The sequence below is a fragment of the Myxocyprinus asiaticus genome, chromosome 48, assembly GCF_019703515.2.
Source record: "Myxocyprinus asiaticus isolate MX2 ecotype Aquarium Trade chromosome 48, UBuf_Myxa_2, whole genome shotgun sequence".
Classification (NCBI taxonomy): Eukaryota; Metazoa; Chordata; class Actinopteri; order Cypriniformes; family Catostomidae; genus Myxocyprinus; species Myxocyprinus asiaticus.
Genome location: NC_059391.1, coordinates 2,838,750 through 2,860,425, shown reverse-complemented (window position 1 = coordinate 2,860,425; position 21,676 = coordinate 2,838,750). Strand labels below are relative to the sequence as shown.

General features: G+C 37.5%; 1 protein-coding gene across 1 annotated transcript in view; it reads left to right on the top strand.

Annotated features, from left to right (window-relative positions):
• Positions 1–21,676, top strand: part of LOC127437221 (leucine-rich repeat serine/threonine-protein kinase 2-like) — a 72,553-nt gene that overhangs the window by 26,924 nt on the left and 23,953 nt on the right. Inside the window, exons 19-32 of the mRNA XM_051692017.1 lie at positions 497–761; positions 6,609–6,791; positions 6,879–6,985; positions 7,176–7,236; positions 7,328–7,533; positions 10,606–10,856; positions 11,017–11,165; positions 13,961–14,054; positions 14,150–14,336; positions 14,454–14,635; positions 15,216–15,439; positions 15,534–15,661; positions 18,191–18,397; positions 18,651–18,852. Coding sequence (XP_051547977.1) covers positions 497–761; positions 6,609–6,791; positions 6,879–6,985; positions 7,176–7,236; positions 7,328–7,533; positions 10,606–10,856; positions 11,017–11,165; positions 13,961–14,054; positions 14,150–14,336; positions 14,454–14,635; positions 15,216–15,439; positions 15,534–15,661; positions 18,191–18,397; positions 18,651–18,852 — 2,446 coding nt within the window. The remainder of the gene's footprint in view (positions 1–496; positions 762–6,608; positions 6,792–6,878; positions 6,986–7,175; positions 7,237–7,327; positions 7,534–10,605; positions 10,857–11,016; positions 11,166–13,960; positions 14,055–14,149; positions 14,337–14,453; positions 14,636–15,215; positions 15,440–15,533; positions 15,662–18,190; positions 18,398–18,650; positions 18,853–21,676) is intronic.

The window sequence follows — 21,676 nt, the reverse complement described above, 5'->3', positions numbered from 1 at the left end:
GTGTGTCAGTAGATGTACATTCAAATCCTGATGAGAATCAAATTTTCTATGCATTTAAAATGAGTTTTTCAGTCAAATAAATATTTCTGTTCTCCTAATTCATTGCATACAGTCTGTTTACACTACAAACTTCTTATGAATGTGCTGTCTTTGTTTATATCGCTGGTGCTTGAGGGAATGGACTATATAATAGAACGCAGGCGGTGAAATAACCAGAGAAAAGCTCAGAATTAAATTGCACTTGACCCAGCCTATTGCGCATGAAATTTCGCCAAACCCATTTGCACCTAGACTTGCACGAAAATACCAAAACCATGCACATTGACTTTGATATCGACATATGAAGCACAGCGCTGCACCTAGTGCTAGCGCTCTTAAAATAGGGCCCACGATCACTTAAATGTTGACTGATATAATTCATTTCAAATGCTTTCATTTTTTTCTTTTGAGCATCAAAGTGACTCAAAATGATGAAACAGCTCACATGTTTGTGCAGGTTTGTGATCATGGGGCTCCTCTGGCTTTGGTGGAGCTGCTGGTTTCTGCAGGGGTTCATGAACAACAGTTGCGTGGAGCTCTGGCTGTGTGTGTCAGGAGAGGGGATGACCCTGCTGTCATCCTCTTACTCGCTCATCTAGGGCTGGATTACACCAACAGTGCCCTCTGCCTTGGGGGTTTCTGTCTCGGGCGAATGAAAGCAAGCTGGCTCAGTGCACTGCTCTCCGAGCGCAAAAACCTCAAGCCAACTAGCAACAACAACAGTGAGTCCATAGACATGATCTTGCCATTTTCTTTGGCTTTTTAAGGATTTGTGTGTACTTGTACTATTTCTGTGGTGTTGGTCTCTGAATTATTTTTCCCCCTTCATTTTCTCCACAGAGAAATTTATTTTTAACAATAAAAGATAACAGAAGACAGACCTACCATAAGTTTTGAGATTGTTATGCAATGATATATGTGTCTGTAAGAAGCCCCAAGTCTGTGTGTTTCAACTACAAAAAGTGTTTCATATTCAAATTCTAAGTGAAGAACTACACTACCCATAATCCTGATAAGAGTTTCACCAATCAGAGAAGATGCTGTTAGCATGGAAAATGAAAATGCTGCAAAAGAGCTTAGCAGTGACCATGAAGTCAGACTCATGAATCGATTCAGGTTTCCTACACTCTCAAACTACTTATATATACATATTAGGGCTGTCAAATTCAAATATTCGTCGAATTTAAGAAATAAATTCACATTCGAATGCTAAAACTGTACATTCGAATTTTGGACATGTGCCAAGCACTGACGATGACTTTAGATCGATCGCATTCTTGCGCTAAAAAAAAGGCTAGACACAGCGCAACATATACGGTTTAACAGAAAGCAAGTGTCTCAAGATGCTTTTTAAAGTTCTTTTTAAATAGACACAGCATCTAAAAAACAGCGCTCCTACACAAGACGCTGAATAAACAAAAACAAAGAGAAATAAAGATATTTGCCTAGTGTGCATTTACATAGGAAAAACAAATGTATGGTTGCAAAAGCGTTTGGTGTGAACAGCCCCTTACAGTTGGTGGAGGTGCTTGGCTGTTGCGTCTTGCTCTCTTATTAGTGTTTCTCAGATTATAATTTTTTTTCCAATGAAATGTTTTTTATTGATTCATATATACACAACAAATTAAAACCCAACACATATACAACGAATCAACATTTAACATTTAACCCCCACTAATATCCCTCCCCATTCACCAACCCCACCCTGACCCCCAACGAACACTGACCCCCAATGAACACCCCTGTGGTCACATATAACACACACACACACACACACACACACACACACACACACACACACACACACACACACACACAACAACAACAAAAAAACAAAAAATAAAATATAATAAACATACATAATTAAACTAAACTTCACTCTCCACATTCCCTCCCCGAGAGTCCCCCAAAAATGCTAAATAATTGCCCCAGTCCCAAAACCCCAGCCATATACTTGCCACCTCCTCGAAAGCTGCCACCCTCCCCATCTCCACACAGTACTCCAAAAATTAGGGTGCTCCATCCGACTTCCATCCCCTTAAATAATTTGTCAGACTAGTCAGAACCAAATTTTTTATGTGATTATCCCCCAAATGTATGACCGCCCCATCACCCAAAATAAAGTAAAATTTGAGTGCCCAATACGTCACACATACAACTCTGAGCCTTCAACCAAAATTCTTGGATCTTAACACACCCCCGAAAAACATGGGTTGTGTCTCCATCTTCTGATTGTCATCGCCAGCAGGTGGGTGTGTCTTTAAGACCAAGCCTATTCAATCTAGAGGGGGTCCAATAGAATCGATGTAAAATCTTGAATTGCATAAGGTGCACCCTTGCATCTCTAGATGCAGACTTGACATTTTTTAGAATCCTAGCCCACACTCCCTCCTCCAAAACCAAGTTTAAATCTTTCTTCCATAATCTCTTGAGAGAAGTTAAAGCTCCATCCCCCAGACTCTGAATTAACAGGGAGTAATACACTGATGCGTCATGACCTTCTCCAAAAGCAGTAATCACCTCTCCCAGAGTATTTGCCACTTTAGGGGGGTGTGTGCTACTCCTAAAAATAGTACAGAGCAGGTGTCGCAGCTGTAAATACCTATAGAACTGAGATCTGGGAATCCCAAAATGTTGAACCAAATTTAACCACTCTCATATAGGTCACCGAGTGTAGTAACCCCGCTCACAATCCACTCTGACCAGCAGAAAGGGGACTTATTAATACATAATTTAGGGTTCAGCCATATGCTCAAGGCAACATTTAAATAAATGTCCGAATTAAACACTCTGGACACTTTTGTTCATACCAAGTGCAAATACGAGATAACAGGGTGTGACATCTTTGATTAGTTTGATAGGCTTTGCAATGGCAAAATAGGGGCAAGAACGTCCTCTTCACAAAACCAGGGAAGGGCTCTCTCAGGTGGAAGTGACCAATGAGCCAAATGTCTGAGACCAAATGCATAATAATACAACAAAATCTTTGGTAGGCCTAGCCCACCTTTGTCAATCAGCCTATGCAATTTGCTGAAATGTAATCTGGGACGTTTACCATTCCAAATGAAGGACTTCGCTATGCTATCAAATTGCTTGAAATAGAAGAGGGGGACATCTACAGGGAGAAATTGTAACAAGTAGTTAAATTTTGGAATACAATTAATTTTAATAACATTAACCTTCCCAATCATAGATAAATGTAATGAAGCCTGCCCACATCACACGAAAACCTTTTTATTAAGGGGTCAAAATGAACTCTATACTTAATGCCCTGTTTGGGCCACTGGAAGGCGCCTGGCTGGAAAGCCTTTACTGGGCAGTATGCTGTCAGAGCCAAAGCTTCGGATTTAGACCAATTAAATCTGTATCCTGAGAACTTAGAAAAGGAATTAACAATTCTCTGGAGGCAAGGCATAGATCTAGTGGGGTCGGAGCGAATAATAAAATATCATTTGCATAAAGCAAAAGCTTATGCGCCACACTTCTCACCACCACCCCTGGAAAATCCTCTTCCCTTCTTATCGCAGCTGCTAATGGTTCCAGGGCAAGACAGAACAATAATGATGAAAGAGGGCAACCCTGCCGGGTGCCCCTATCCAGAGTAAAATAATCTGAAATTAATCCATTTGTTTGTACCGCTGCTACCGGGTGTCTATAAAGTAACTTAATCCATCCAATAAAAGTATTCCCGAACCCATACATTTTCAAAATCTTAAAAATAATCCCATTCTACCATATCAAATGCCTTTTCGGTGTCAAGTGAGATGGCAGTGACCGGAGTCTGATCATTCGCCACTGACCACATGGTATTGATGAAACACCTAATGTTATCAGAAGAGCTACGGCCCTGAATAAACCCCACCTGATCTATATGGATAAGAGATGTTATAACTTTACTCAGTCGATTAGCCAAAATTTTTGACAGTATTTTTACGTCTAGCTGGATCAGGAAATTGGACGGTAACTCTTACACTCGCTTGGATCTTTGTCCTTTTTAAAAATCAGACTGATCTGGGCTTGTGTCATGGTTGGCGGAAGCTTTCCATTCTAGCAGTGAGTTTTTAAAAAAATGTTTTGTCAGGAAAGATGTTCAATGTGGTATTTCGCTGTTATTATGAAGCTTGAGTGTGGGATAGTATACTGTGGCATCAGGTCAAGTGTAACAGCTTGTGAACTTTTGACTTAACATTTGAAAATATGGACCAATTAAAACTTTTTATTCATGTATTTTATGCACATTTGTTGAAAATGAAATGCTCTTTTTGAACAGCAAGGAATGTTCTTTACAACAATATTGCATGGTGCTGTATGGTTTATGTATTTATTACACCCTCTTGTGGACTAAGGATAAAACGTCAATTTAAAAATCAGCTGACTTTAAAATTCAAATTTAATTCAAATTTTGAAAATATTTTAGGTAAAATTTGAATTTAGTTTCTCTGCCCAATTGACAGCCCTAATACATATATATGAATATTTTGCAACATACCTAAAACATACTGTTTTTTTCTTATAATCAATGACTATGAGCCAATAGTTTGGAATTATGTCATTTGCAGTGCTTTATAGGTTAATTAGTTGATTGCCTCATAAAAGAATCTAGGTACACTTTGTACTGTTGTCTTTTTGTCTGTTTTTTATAGACCTTTAATAATAGCAAATAGTTCTAGATTTGAAAAAGGAGCAGTGGCGGACTGGTTATTGGGAGAACCGGGACTTTTCCCGGTGGAAACTTTTGGGCCTGGTTTCTATGTAAAATTCCGGGCCGAATTTTCTTCCCAGTCCGCCCCTAAAAAGGACCATTGCCATTGCTGTTTGTTGATTTGCATTAGAAACGTAGTTAGCAAGATATCTTACTAATGTTAGCAAATGTTGCTTAGCTAGCCACCGCTAGTCTGCAAAAGCTTGCTATAATCCTGCTTGATGCAATAGAATAGTGATGGGTCGTTCATTTTGAACAAATCTTTTATATGACTTGAAAGAATGAGAAGTCTCAGAGTGATTCGTTCATTTTGTCATGGCCACGCATGCACAAAATGTGGTCGTGTTTTGTTTATTTGACACGGTACAGCCACATAGGCTCTGTACAGGAAACAGAATGATCAGTTCACCTCCGAGTCAGTCTTCGGATCTGAGACTTTCATTCATTTGACACGTGAAATGTGCAAAGACTCAATGTTGGAAACAGAAATTAGTTCATTCTCCTAGCCTTCCTTAAATACAAGCAGTTAGTTTGATTTGTATTTTTGCCTTTTCAGTTTCAGGAAGCATTTCTGGTCTGGAACTACAACCCCATGAAGCATTGCAAATGATGTAATCAAATTAAATATAATAGAAATACATGTATTTAAAATAATTGACTTTAAGTTGCTGATTATGAGTATAGTAACAATATATTTTAATTTGATCAGGACAATCGATTAAAATATCAAATTAATTACATGGTATGCAGATTAATTAATCAAATTAATAGCAATTCAATTAAATTGCATAAGTTAAAAATTAATAAGTCAGATAATTAAAATGCATTGCATTGTGGCATACGAGTAAAGCATTGATAAGACAATAAGTTGCTTTAGAATCCAATATATTGTCAATATTATATACAATATTTCAATATTATTGAACATAAGCCTATCATTGGCCTACAGTTCACGGCAATCCATTTACAATTGAATTCGTCAATCAGTCTGAGATAGATTTATTGTAAGGGCTTGTCTAAGGACACGTCACTGTACACATGCTTCAGACAAACACTTTAAGAGCGTCTCACTTTGGTTGTGTCACATGATAAACCTACAGTTTTTATGTCACTGTGTCAAGTTAAACGTAGTTTGAAACTTAGAAAAACACGTCTTGAGATCCCTGCGTCAGGATTTGCGCTTCATCAAGCTGTGTTTGAACACAAGAACGTGTTCTCATCTTGTTCTGTCTGCTGTCGGTAAGTGTGGTTTGTTGTTCTCTGTGCAGCTGGAGTTTCACTTACTGCCCCCTGCTGAAAACAGATGGTACTTCAAACTTGAATTGCTCCGAATGGTTGGAATATTCCTTATTACGGTCCTGGGACATGATTAATTGCGTAATTTTTTTTTTTTACACAATATTTCTTATGTAATTAATCGCATTGAATTAACATGTTAAATCAACAGCCATAAAATGTATTGCAAAATATTTAGATTTACAAATATATAAGTAGTTTGAGAGATTCGATTGCATTATTCACAGTGCATCATGGGAGTGGGCGGTTGCTGCAGAGCTCTCTTGGTGCCCTTTGTTGACCGCAGTTCCCTTCAGAATCATGGGTAGTGTAGTTCTTCACCAGGAATTCCAATATTAAACATGATTTTTAAAATATGAAGTTGAAATAGTGCAGACTGATGGCTTCAGCAGAAGTGTATACCATCGGTTAACAACCTCAGAGCTCACTGTAGGTCTCTCTTTAAAGCTTTATAAGTTAAAAATGTATTTGCATATGGAAAAACATTTCTTCTATGATCAGTAACTAAAGTTTTACTTTATTCAGTAACTGAAGAATTAACTAACCTGACCTTGTGGTGGTGTGTATTTAGGTAAAGGTCAGTGTTTCGCAAGACAGATCATGGCGCTCCAGAGGAAGAAGGGGTTTTTGGGAGTCCCTAGATATGCAAGTGATGTCAGCACATCAGGATATTTGACCGATGAGGAGAGTGACGACTCGCACATCTCCTTAGATGACAGCCTGGTCTTTATGCTTGATGATATGGAGAGTGACGGTGAGATGATTGCCACAGTCAGACACAAGCACACAAACAGCAGTGCTTTTAGCAGTTCTCAAACAGGATGTGCCGTTTCATTGGTAGGGAGTGATGGATCTCCATGTGGATTAATGCTTTACAGCGATTCACCAGAACTGAGCAAGAAACCTGCTTTGAGACAACACAGTCGGCGCAGATGGGCCAATTCAGAGGCATGTGCTATGTGCTTGCATTTAGACATTGAGATGTAAATTGTAAAGCTTTTAATGATTCTGGTTCGGATTCCAGTTCTACTTAACAATTCTCGTTCCTTAGCGGTTCCATTTATGATTTTTTTGTACTTTAATTATTTCTGAATATGAACTTTGGCACTAAAGAAACTGAACTGATGCCTTTAAACAGAGATGCTACGTTGAGACTGATCCACATAAGAGGTTTAACTGGAACTCTCACAACTCCAGAGGTACATTTTACTAACCTCCAAGCCTTTTAACTAGTCCTACAGACTTCACCAGACCACCGCTAATATATTTCCTCTGCTGTTAACTCCACAGGGCAGGGATTTGAAAACTCCTCCCCGAGTCCTGTTGCTTTGGGTATGGACAAAGAGCCCATCCGTCTGCTGGATCTGTCAGGGAATGAGTTGGATAGTCTATCCTGTTTGATGGACGAGAGTTCTGTTAAACAACACATTGAGAATCTTCTGCAGCTCGATCTGAGCAGCAACTGCCTGTCAGAGTTTCCCAGTGCTCTCTGTCAGGTATGTCTGAAGAGAAATCAAGCCAAGCAACTAATAATTTAAAGGAACAGTTTACCCAAAATGAAGATTCAGTCTTAATGTACCCACCCTCATGTCGTTCCAAAGCTGTATAAGTTTATTTCTTCTGCAGAACACAAAAGGAAGTGGTTTAATGAAGATAGCCCTCCATCTTTTCAATTTAATGGCAGTGGATAGTTACACTCTTTAAAAAAAAAAAAAAAAAAAAAGAAGACTCAAAAATATGATCTTAAAAGTAGTCTGTTTCATTTGTCATATTTCAAGTGTTCTCAAGCTATATGATAATTTTGTTGAGAAACAACATGGAATTTAAGTCATTTTCAGTGAAAATCTTGATGTCTTTCCGTCTGTGGTAAAATTCTGTTTTTTTTTTTTTAAACCATGGTTTCCACCTAATAAACATGCATCAAAACTATTGTGATGGAACGCAAAACTTATTGCGAGGGAACGCAAAGCGTTTTTTGATGGAACGCAAACTATTCCGAGAGAACTCAAAACTTATTTCGAGAGATCAAAAAACTGTTGTGAGGGAATGCAAAATTTATTTTGAGGGAATGCAAAACTTTTTTGTTGGGGAATGCAAACTATTGTGAGGGAACACTGACGGGTTCAGCAGAAGAAGTGGACCAATGCTGTTGCGGGATACATTGAGCATGCTCAGTGCAGGCAAACTATTGCGGGAGACGGCAAAACTTGTAGTGAGGGAACGCAAAATGTTTTTTGAGGGAATGCAAACTATTGCGAGCGAAATTAATACTTATTGCTAGGGAACAAAAACTATTGTGAGCGAACTTCAAAATATTTTGAGGGAACTCAAAACTTTGGTGAGGGAACACAAAACTTATTGCATGGGAATGTAAAACTTTTTATGAGGGAACGCAAACTATTGCGAGTGAAGCCAAAACGTATCGCAAGGGAACAAAAAATTATTGCGTGGGAACACAACTTTTTGCAAGGGAACACAGCACTTTTTTTTAGGGAATGCAAACTATTGCAAGAGAATGTAAAACTTACAGGATTATGAGGGTTCATGTAAGGTGCTTGAAGTACTTGAATTTGGCTTTTTCAAATTTAAGTCCTGGAAAACCCTTGAAAATAATAAAAATTTCTTGAATTATAGAAAATCTTAAAATATGTTGCCTAAATCATTTAATAAATGAAATGTATTTATTTATTTTCGGAAAAACACAACGACAGACCACTAGACCACTGTTGAAGCAGGCAGCACATAGGCGGCGCTGTCACATGGCACCTGTCACTTTTGGCAGCACTGTTCAGAATGGGCCAATCATAATCAATTGTTGCTGGAGGATTTAAAATATATATATTTTATAGATACTGCTGTGGCGGATTTAACAAGTATGAATTCTTGCAAATATAAGTTTTAATTACAATGTACTCTCCAGAGTGAAATAATTATGAGATGTAAAATGTTTTGAATGATTTGAATGGAGATCAATGGAGAATTCAGTTTTGTGAGTCTCTTAGTGCCCCCTGCTGTAAAGAAAGCTTTGTCTCACAAAATAGGTTATTTCTGACAACATTTGGGTCAATATCAAAAGATGTTGTCAAACATGTCCCTTGATATTTTTTGTCATGAAAAAGCTTTCAAAGAGTGGAAAATTGTTTTTTAAAAGGTATCATTCTATAACCTAACCTTTAATAATATGAAATAGCTTGACTTTGCAATTTTTTTTAGAAAATATATTTTTAAAATCCTTGCCCGCTTCATCTGGTACACCACTTCTATGACATGTAAAATTATTTGTGTATTTATTTTGTACTTATTTTTAATAAAAGCATTAGTGCAAAAAAGCAAAACAAAATTATTATTAATAATTTAAATAATTTAAAAAGAATGTTTGTCCCTTGATTTCATGGCATTGGTGTTATCAATGTTAAATCCTTTAAAAAAAAAAAAAATTAAAAGCAAAAAGTTGTGAAAAATAATTTGTCAAAGTTCAGAGGCTGCTGAAATATGCATATAGTGATTTTCCCCAGCATGTTAAAAAGTTATTCACATTTTAACTAATATTTTCCCCACTGAACCCTCAAAATGTGGTGTTGTAACCCATTTAACCCTCGTTAGTGTTAACTTAGTGTTAACTTGCTTAATTTGTGAAACAAAATTAAATAATAAAAGAGAGAACAACAGCCAAGTTGTCCTTTATGAATAAAAATTTATGTCAACATGTTACAAAATGCTTACCCTCAGCGTTTTTACTAAATGGAAAATTTCAATATTTTGTAAGTTGGAAAGTCAACATTTTTTGCCGTTTGGGTCAGTTCCTCACATAAATCTGTTGTATGACTTTAGAAAACATGGAACACAGCTTCCATGTAAATAAATATTAAATATTTATTATAAGTATTCAAATAAATATTTTTATTTAAAATTAACAAAAATAATTAGTTTTAATGACATCTCAAGCATAGTCCTTGAAAACAAATAAAAATGTGCTTGAAAAGTCCTTGAATTTAACTTTGAAGCATCTTTACGAACCCTGGAGGGAACAGAAAACTTTATCTGAGAGAACGCAAACTATCAAAAGGGAACCCAAAACTATTGTTAGTGAATGCAAAATGTGTTGCAAGGGAACACAAACTATTGAGAGCAACATCAAAACTTATTGCAAGGGAACACAAAACTTTTCGGGAGGGAACGCAAACTATTGCTAGGGAACAGGAAACTATTTCAGAAAAAAGGCAGTGGTTCTTAACCTTTTTGACTCCAAGGCTCCCCACTGTCCAAGACGATATTTGAAGGCCCCCTCGCCCGAAACTAGACATGTCTGATTAAAATAATTAATCATTTTTGTTTCTTGGAAGTGTGCTGAGGCCCCCTCGTGGGTCCCGGCCCCCTGGTTGAGAACAAATGCTCTAAGGGACACCGTACATTACCTAGATACTTGTTGGAAAAAAGTTGAGAGAACAGCTAAAGTTAAGTTAGTTCTTAAGTGAATACGCTACTTTTAGTTGCACTCCAAAACTGATGAAAAGCAAGATTTTAACAAACTTAATTTAACTTACCGAACCTTATTTGTTTTCTCGTAGAGCCTACGAAGTCTGACTCAACTTGATCTCCAAGGTAACCAGCTGCAGTCACTTCCTGCGGAGCTCCTGGGTTTGCCTGCACTGAGCGCGCTCAATGTATCCCGCAACAGCATTGGTCCACTTCTTCTGCTGGACCCGTCAGTGCGCAGCCCTACCTTACGCCAGCTCAACCTGTCCTTCAACCAGATCACTGTGTTCCCCTTTCAGTTGGGTCAGGTCATGGACAAACTGGAGGAGGTTTCGCTGGAGGGGTATATCATTAGATATAAGTCGTTTAAAGGACTAGGGTTCTCTAATGTCTTTGAGTTACTTGATCTTATAGTTAATTTTGCGGGATATGAATGAAAAAGGTTGTATACACAAGTATACAGCATAAACTATTAACAGTAATCCTTAAACATTGTATTTCAGGAATCAAATATCAGAACTGTCTCTGCCACTCTGTCTGGCTGAATTGAAAGTTTTAGACGTCAGTAAGAATCAAGTTACAACGGTTTCAGAAAACTTCCTCACCGATTGTGTCAAGATGGAAACTTTGAATGCCTCATTTAACAAAATCAGTAAGTATCTTTGACTTTTTGAAGGGATAGTTCATCCAAAAATGAAAATTCTGTCATCGTTTACTCACCCTCTTGTTATTCAAAACTGGTATAACTTCTTTTGTCATTAACAATTTTTACTGATTCCAAAATTTAAATGAACACAAGCAACACATTCTCCATCTTCTAGAACTAAATTCAAGTCTCTCTTCCATAACTTCTTAAGAGATGTTAAAACCCCGTCCCCTAGACCCTGAATTAGCCAGGAATAGTACACAGAAGCTTCATGACCTTTTCTAAAATCAGCAAGCACCATCTCAAGTGTGTCTGCAGCTTTAGGTGGCTGCGTACTACAACCAAAGGTAGTACAGAGTAGATGGCGCAGCTGTAAGTACCATGAAGATTTGAGACATGGGAATCCCAAACCGCCGTATAATATTTTCAAAGGATCTCAATACTCCATTTTCATACAGGTCACACAGCGTAGTAACACCCCTTCCAATCCATTCTGTCCAGCAGAAAGGGGACTTTTTAATGCACAATTTAGGGTTTAACCAAATACTTGCGGCAACGTTCAGATAAATGTCCAAATTGAACACACGAGAAACTTTTGTCCACACTAAATGCATGTGCGAGATAACGGGATGTGTCTTTACTTCTCCGGGCAGCTTGGTAGAAAGACTTTGCAATGGCAAGATAGGGGTAAGGACCTCCTGTCCAATAAAGAGCCAGGGAGGAGCTCTTTCAGGCGGAAGCGACCAATGCGCCAAATGTCTGAGACCAAAAGCATAATAGTAAAACAAAATCTTGGGGAGACTTAACCCACCTTTGTCAATTGGCCTGTGTAACTTGTTACAGTGCATACGAGGACGTTTACCATTCCAGGTAAAGGATTTAGCCATACTATCAAATTGTTTAAAATAAAAGAGGGGAATTTCAATGGGGAGAGACTGTATTAGTTAGTTGAATTTTGGAATACAATTTATTTTAATAACATTAACCTTCCCAATCATAGATAAATGTAATGAAGCTTACCTGCCCACATCACTCAAACTTTTTATTAAAGGGTCAAAATTAACTAACTAAATCACAAAAATTTGCTGGGAATAAAATGCCCAAATATTTAATGCCCTGTTTGGGCCACTGGAAGCTGCCCTGCTGAAAAGCTGCCAGAGCCAAAGCTTTGTATTTAGATCAACTGACTCTGTATCCTGAGAACTTAGAAAAGGAATTAATAATTCTGTGAAGGCAAGGCATAGATCTAGTGGGGTCGGAGACAAATAATAAAATATAATCTGCGTAAAGGAAATGCTTATGCGCCACACCTCCCACCATCACCCCTGGAAAATCATCCTCCTTTCTTATCGTGGCTGCTAATGGTTCCAGGGCAAGACAGAACAATAATGATGAAAGAGGGCAAGAGTAAAATGATCTGAAATTAATCCATTTGTTTGTACCGCCACTACCGGGTGTCTATAAAGTAACTTAATCCAATAAAAGTATTCCCAAACCCATATATTTCCGAATTCTTAGAAAGATAATCCCATTCTACCATATCAAACGCCTTTTCGGCATCAAGTGAGATGGCAGCGACCAGAGTCCGATCATTTGCCACTGACCACATGATATTGATGAAACACCTAATGTTATCAGAAGAGCTGCTGCCCCGAATAAACCCCACCTGATCTATATGGATAAGAGATGTCATAACTTAATCGGTTAGCCAAAATTTTTGCCAATATTTTTACATCTAGCTGGATCAGGAAATTGGACGGTAACTCTTACACTCGCTTGGATCTTTGTCCTTTGTAAGAATCAGACTGATCCGGGCTTGTGTCATGGTTGGTGGAAGCTTTCCGTTCTTTAATTATTCCGTATAATCTTCTAACAAAAGTGGAGCCAATTCTATAGCATATGATCTAAAAAATTCAGCGCCAAAACCATCTGGCCCCGGAGCCTTGCCTGTAGGCAAGGCCTTAATTACCTCGCCAAGTTCCTCCAGGGTTATCTCAGAATCAAGAGAATTTTTTTGCTCATTCGTCAGTTTAGAGTTCTAACGGTTCCATGAAGTTTCTAATATCTTCATCAGTAGACGAAGATGTGGAACTATAGAGATCAATTTATAATTCTTTAAAGTCATTATTAATATCAATGGCCAAGGTAAATATTTCACCACCAGCAGATTTCACTGAGGGAATGGTAGAAAAAGACTCTCTCTGTTTTATATATCTAACCAAAAGCAGAAAGCTTTGTCCCCCGACTCAAAATATGACTGTCTTACCCTAAATAACCAAAACTCCACTGTCCGTGACAAAATAGTATTCTATCTGTCAACCTGTATAACTTTCTTTTTTTCCATGTAATTCAAAAGGAAGAATTGTGAAGAACATTTGAGCTGATCTCTTCCACAAAAAAGAATATAGTTTCCAAGGGCTGTCAAGCTCCAAAAAACCACCCAAAAAAAATAGTCGACACATCTTGTGTGCTTTTTCCAAGTCTTCTGAAACCATACACTAGCTTTATGCGAGCAACAGCCCGAAATGTAAGTTGTTATTCACTAAAACTCTTCCCCTTCGCTGTAGCTTTCAAATCTCTTGGTTTTTCATGTTTGTTTATGATATTTGTTGTGAACCAGTGGCATTTTGTTTTACCGATGTCAAACCTAGCGCAACCTAAAAATGCCAAATTTGAATAAGCAGAGTTGCCAATGAAATTTTAATGATTGGGGAACTATTCCTTTTAAATTGGTTTAGCAACTATTCTTTTGTATTGTTTTCTATTGTAAATTATATTGTAATGGTTTTTTCTTGATACAGGTTCACTGTGGCACCTTCCTTCAAAAATAACCACCATTAAATTATCACAGAACAGTTTTACAAGCGTTCCTGAAGTAATTGTCAACTTGCCACAGTAAGTTTTATTTTTTTCGTTTTTTTTTTGTTCTCTAACAAATTAACATTCTTTGATGAAACAAACTGTTTCAATCTGTCCTTTCCTTTGGTCAGTGTGCGTTCAGTGGACATGAGGAATAACAGCATCAGTGTTTTGCCGGGTCCAGAGGTCTGGCTCAGTGTGAACCTTAGAGAGCTGATGTTCAGTCACAATCACATCTCTGTGCTGGACCTCAGCGGACCCGTCTACAAGTGGGCTCGACTCGAGAAACTCCATCTGAGTGCCAACAAACTCTCTGAGGTACGGCCATTCACGTTACACTCTCATTCAAATCAACACTGCACATCTTTGGACCTATATATGCACATTATTTTATAAAATGCTGATAATGTAGTGTTGTATATGTCTGTGTCTCAGATTCCTCCTCAGATTGGTTTTCTGGAGGACCTGACATCTCTAGATGTGAGTCAGAATGCAGCCCTGCGCTCTTTTCCTGATGAGATGGGGAAGCTGCTGCGCTTGTGGGATCTTCCTCTGGATGGCCTACAACTGCACCTCGACCTCAAACACATCGGTAGCAAAACCAAAGACATCATCAGGTCTGAGTGATCTAAACGATTTGAAATTATGTTGCCTGCTCTTAAGCTCTGCAATAAAATATCACAATATATATATATCACTGAACATAGTAGAAACATTTAATTCTAATCACTCATAGCACGGATGCTGTAAAGAAACTATTAGACTCCACTCTCATTAATGTGTGATTGACTTCTGTGAGATGCACGCTCATCTGCCACTATTCTTAAAGAGACATGGTGACTTCAAGAATATTATATCTTTGTAAGGAATTGTAGAGACCAGAATAACATAGAGACATGGGGGTGGGCTATTTTGACATGGGACACTAATCAACCACCTAGCAACCACCCAAAATACCCTAGCTACACCCTCGCAAAAACACATAACACAATAGCAACCATTCACAACAACTTGGCAACCTCATAGCAGTGCCCTGGTAACCACCAACAACGTGCTAGCCTTGTGGCGGCGGGTTTTGCATTGGGCCACCACTTGCATTTTCTTGATAATATGTATCTATTTTCGAAATGTTGTTGTTGTGTCTGTTCTCCTAGATCTTTGATATTGAGTTAGTATGTGAACGTTTGGTTCTCACAGGTTCTTGCAGCAGCGTTTGAGGAAGGCCGTGCCGTATTACCGAATAAAGCTCATCGTGGTGGGAAGCCCGTACAGTGGGAAAAGCTCTCTGATACAGCGGCTGATGAGACTGAAACGCTCACAGAGAAGATGTGATCAGCACACTGTCGGCATCAGCGTCAGGGATTGGAAAATCAGAAACAAAGACAAGAGGAGCATGCTGCTCAATGTGTGGGAGTTCTCAGGTCAACAGATTCAGTACTCTTACTTCATGTCTATATTGAAAAATATCATCAAGATAAATAAACATTGGATGTGTCTGTTTTTATCATCATGCAGGTGGTGAGGAGTGCAACGGTCTTCACCCTCATTTCATGAGCACCAGAGCTCTGTATCTGGTATTGTATGATCTGAGTAAAGGACCCAGTGCACTAGACTCCATCAAACCCTGGCTATTCAACATTAAAGTATGTTTCAGCATTCAGCTCCACCCTGCAAGCACAAATGTACATTTTTCAATTGTAGCTGTGCTATATTGCAGTGCAAGGTTGAAAAAAATTGCCCTAGAAATTATTAAAAAAAAATAATAATAATTTAGACAAAACATGAAGTTAACCACATATATTTGGATTATAAAAAAAAACAAAAAAAAAAACAAACTGCAACATACAGAAGTTACATTTTAGTAAAAAATAAATAAAACTTTATATTTTAAATAACCAAAAAATATTCTGAAAATGTTGTCAAAATACCTTCCTAGTACCTGCCTCAAAACGTCAATACAGCATATTTGCAATATTTTGTTTGTTTTATTTAGGGCGGTTGATTTAATGCGTTAATTAAATGCAATTAATTATATAAAAAGAATGTGTTAAGTAATTAACGTAATTAATCATGTCCCTGGACCATAATAAGGAATATTCCAACCATCGGAGCAATTCAAGCTTGAAGTACCACCTGTTTTCAGCATGGGGCAGTGAGTGAAACTCCAGCTGAATAGGCAATGCGCAGCTGTACAGACAACAATCCACATTCACTCAGGCCTGTTTGAGACTAGCAACAGCACAAGATGAGGATGTTCAAACACTGCTGGATGGAGTGCGATTTCGAATGAAGGGATACGTTTAACTTGACACAGCAGTCTGAAAACACTGCATTGCGATGCAACCGAAGCAAGGCGCTCCAGAAGTGTCCATCCTTATAAAAACCTTATAATAAATCGATCTCGGACTGATTGATGAATTCAATTGCAAAATGGATTGCTGTGGAATGTAGTCCAATGATTGGCTTATGTGCAATAATATGCAAATAAACAATATATTGCCTTCTTAAGCCCTTCTTGTATTGGCTTTACTCGTCTGCCAAAATAATCTAATGCATTTTAATTATCTGAATTTTTATATTATAACCATTATTATATTTATAATGATTTAAATAGAATTATTATACAATTATGAATAGTTATATCTTAAATTTGTGTTATTTGAGGGGCCTTTCTCCGCAAATATTTATTAATGTGATTAACTGCGATTAATTTGATTGATTAATTGGCATATCATGTAATTAATTTGATTCAAAAATGTAATTGTTTTACAGCTTTAGTTTTAACCTAAATTGTATATTAAAAATGAAATGATTCAAAAATTGTTTATTTATTTATTTATTAACAGTTGAATTTAAAACAGTTGGCCTAGTTCAATGTCAAACTTGTACCATGATACCTGGGAAGTGATAACAACGTCATAGCAACATTTCTACAATGTAAAAAGAAATCTTGTTAAAAAACAGTAAACTACTGGCAGTTGTAGTTGCCAGCATCATACTGTAAAATATGATGTGTTACTGTTGTTGGAATTAACAGCTAGATACTGTTTTTTCAGCTACAGTATACAACTGAATGTTAGCAGCATATAGCTGTCAAATTACATAGTTACTGTTGATGCAATTTACAGCTTAGTTCCCAACATGCACTGCACCATAAAGAAATTCCATTGATTTTTTACTATTTACTGGTTTATTTTGCCGTTGTTTTTGTTGCAGTCTTATTTGTATTTTAATGTTCAGCTGTTACTTTTTTACGTAAAATACGTTTGTTAATTGTCACCATTGTAGAGTTTTGTATGCCAAGTGTTGATATCTGTGTGTCTTGTTAACAGCTCATATTACATAAGTTCATCAGTAAAATCAAACACTCAATTTGCTGATATCATTTTGCTGAAATATCCTTTACTGTTTTTGGTTTTGTGTTTTTATGTGTAACGCATCACTATTGCCACATATAGTGTCATATGCAAGGTAGGATCAGACATTCAGTTTGTCCTTAAGTTTTGACTACTTGTGTTTTACTAAAAAGGATTTCATATAATATTAAAGAAGGTCCAAGGCGCCAGCTCAAGAGAACACTAATCACCGTAATGATGACTTCAAACAAAACACAATATTGATAACAAAACAACAACACTAAATAAACTAAGACTTCTATTAATTCTGAATAAAACTTTTGTAGCCATTGGGGGCATTGCACAAGCATACATACCTATTCAAGCACAAAGGCTTACAGGTTTTTCACCATGAAAATATATGGTTTAAAATGTCACTAGCTTTCACCAAGATGGTATCATGATTTTTAATGTTCACTTTCCCATAATGCCTTGCAAACAACAGCTACTGTATTTACCATAAGACAAGTCACTTCACAGTGAGCCTGCTCTTGATCTCCCAGAATGCGACATATTTGACAGATTTGATATACTGCTTTTGAAGCCTCCGGGTTCTCCTGATTGGTCCATCGATAAAACTGCCAATTATGTTCTATTCTGCATAATTTATGTATTTATTATTTCTTTTATTTATTTTAGTTTCAGATCTTAAAAGTTCAATGTTAATGGCATGAGATGATGTAAAAAACAGACAGTTGATGCATTAAAAAATGAAGGATGTATTCTTGACTCCCCTCTGTTTCTTATGTCTTTCCTCTCTCTGCGTGTCTCTCTCAGGCTATAGCAGGCCAGTCTCCTGTGATTGTGGTTGGCACTCATGCAGATGTCTGTGAAGAGCGCCACCTGCAGGAGGAGCGTGAGGAGCTGCTTTCTCAAACAGGCTTTCCAGTGATCAGGGAGAATCACATACTGTGTGCCTGTGAGGAGTCAGAGTCAATCAGCAGGTTACGCAAAGCCATCTGCAGAGAGCTCACTGGATTCAAGGTGATTTGTAATGCAGCTGGACATGGCACTGGTGGTGGTGCTGTTGCTCTGAGACATCTGCACAGAATAACACAACTCAAAGACGACATGAAGAAAAATAGTTCACCCAAAAATGAATATCATTTACTCGCCCTCATGTCATACCAAAGCTGGAAACACAAGAAATTTCAGAAAAGGATGAAAAATAGCACAAAAACACAAGCTATAATATAATATGCTCTTTTATAACTCTTGCATGTGCTGTGTTTGTCAGATCCAGGGTGAGCCGGTGATGGGTCAGCTGATTCCAGACTGTTATGTGGAGTTGGAGAAGAGAATCCTGCAGGAGAGATCTCGTGTTCCTGATGAATTTCCCGTGCTGACACACAGCAGACTGATGCAACTGATAAAGGAAACACACCTACCGCTGGAGGAGGGAGAGTTACCTCATGCTGTACACTTCCTCAGCGAGGCCGGTGAGAGAAACAGCTTTACTCTCATTGACAATTGACCATTTGCTAAGCTCCGTCCCCCTTGGTAACGGTTGCTTGCTCTGCAGAACTCCCCATTGGAATGAATGGGAGATTGCAGTGAACGGCGCGTTATTTGGCAAAATATTCTCAAACGGAATGGATAATATTTGTTCGTGGGCTGGTATGAAGAGTGACATTGTAATGCATATTTATCTGAAGTTTTTTGTGAAAGAAATAGTTAAATTACTCAGTAATTTGATTAAAAACTGTGGAGACTGAATCAGAATCAAGGCAAACGATTTGAAAAGAGAAAAAGTTCAGTTAATAGCGAGTACACATCTAATAACATTAGCGTAAGTGAACAGAGCTGTTTATAACGTCTCATTACACACTCATTTTGATGCTGTGAACTGTTTTACTATCGCTTTTACTCTGACTTGAATCAGTACATAAATGAATTAACTTCATTTATTAGCTTTAATTTACGTTGGAGCAAATGTAGGTGTTGTTGCAGATGTTATGCTCATTTGGGAAGGGCTGACAGTTTAATCCAGAACATGCTCTTCTCCAGATTTATTTAAAGATTATTAAAAAAAGAAAGAAAGAAAAACACTGCGAGTATCCTCTCTGGGTAACTCATGTCACTGTTACAATTGACCTGGTAACAACATGTTTAAAAAAAAAAACTTGAGATAGAATTCCAATTAAAAGTCACATTACTCCCATAGGCTCTCATTGGAAAATGGCAAACGTGTGTCAGAGTGATGGCAGCAGGGCAACAGTTGCTAAAACAGGATTGGTCAGAAGTGCTTATAAGCCGGGGCTTAGCGACGGGTCAATTTATTTTGTCAGCATAGAGTCTGGTCCACTTTGCAACTTGTTCTGGCCAAGAATGTCAGATTTAGACAGGAACAGACCATCTGACCAATGTGTAAAAAACAATCCTACAATAATAAGCCGGCTTGCAAGATAGTTGAAGCTAGGGATGGCCCGGTAAAAATGTAGATAAAAAAGAAAATAGATCTTGATTTTCATTCATGAACTTCATCATACAATACCATGATATTAATGTATTTGCTCTAAAATAGCTTGAAAGGATGTTTTCTTTATGCAGTCTGAAGAATCATCATTTCAACTAAAGCCACTATTGCTTAAAAATGTTTAAAGCATGAAGTAAAAATAAAGTAAAAATGTTAGTCAAAAATCCCGACGTGAAACAGAGGACTCTTATATCCTTCTGAAGGGGTATATTGTGCCATAACTGACTGACTGACTGTACATTATCCCGCTTATTACACGGCTACTAACCAAATGAAGAAATACATGGACATAAAATATTGATTTGCGTTGAAATTATGTAATTATGTGAGAAGACAGAAAAAGCTGAATTTCATCTACGGTTTGTGTCAGAGTTCTGTTGGTGTTTATTTTGTAAAAATGACTGTCTGACTCCTCATTCAGCCTATTACAAGAGTACTTGCCAAATAAACAAATAAATGGACTTGAACCATTAATTGGACTTAAGTATTTTATTAGCTTACTTTTAGAGATCACACAGTAATCCGAAAAGTAGGCAAGATGATTCGCAATACCTGGATGAGTGGTCTGATACGTGGACGTGCAGTTGTTACCGAGAACTATCAGACCGCTAGATGGCGCCATTGACCAGTCAGAATGGAATATTCCTGAGACCCGTGTAATAGTAAACAATAGCAAAGCATTTTTACTAAAGCATTTTAAGACATGGAAAATGCTTCAATGACTTCTATGAAAATCTCTGTCTAAAGGTTCTCAAACTCAAGAGTCACAAGACAAAGAAGGATTGTTAAATGAGTCTAATGGCCAATTAAAAAGTGTTAAAATCACTGCAATATTCATAATTTTGTTTCATTTTTTTTCATATTATATTAAATATACATTGTGAGCAGTGTTGGGTGAGTTATGTAAAAAAGCAATTCACTACAAATTACTTTAATGACTACTTCATTGAGAAAGTAATCACGTTACTAATTACGTTACTTTTAAGATACTTTCTTAAACACTTCTCACACAAGTTAGTTTTTTTTGCTCAACGAATTCAAAATAATGTCTATTTTTCCTCCATTGTCGCATTCAAGTCACTCAGCAGTACACGTTTCTCCCTCAAAATGACTAATTCTGGGGGCGTATGCCCTTCAGCTGTAACAGAAACACAAAGATATGTATATACAGTACTGTGCAAATGTTTTAGGCACTTGTGAAAAATGTTGCATAGTGAGGATGTTTTCACATATCAATTAACATCATACAAAGTCCAGTAAACATAAAAAAGCTAAATCAGTATTCGGTGTGACCACCTTTGCCTTTAAAACAGCACCAATTCTCCTAGATACACCCGGACACAGTTTTTCTTGGTTGTTGGCAGATAGGATGTTCCAAGCTTCTTGGAGAATTCACCACAGTTCTTCTACCTGTTTAGGCTGTCTCAATTGCTTCTGTCTCTTTATGTAATCTCAGACTGATACGATGTTCAGTAGGGGGCTTTGTGGCGGCCATGACATCTGTTGCAGGGCTTCCTGTTCTTCTATTCTAATCTTTTCTATTTGCAAAAGTAATGTTTGGGAGTCTTACATTAATATTTCTTATTGACACACTAAAGCTGAAGATATAAATAACCATCTAAGACAAATGCTTTTGTGAAACATCTTATGGGCCTAAGACTTTTGACCAGTACTGTATATACAGTAAATAGTGATGTTAAAAGTACCGGTACTTCAGTACCAAGTCGATATTAAAACAAAAAAGATGTAACGATACCAGTGTTTCTTCAGTACCTGTAGAACTGAGC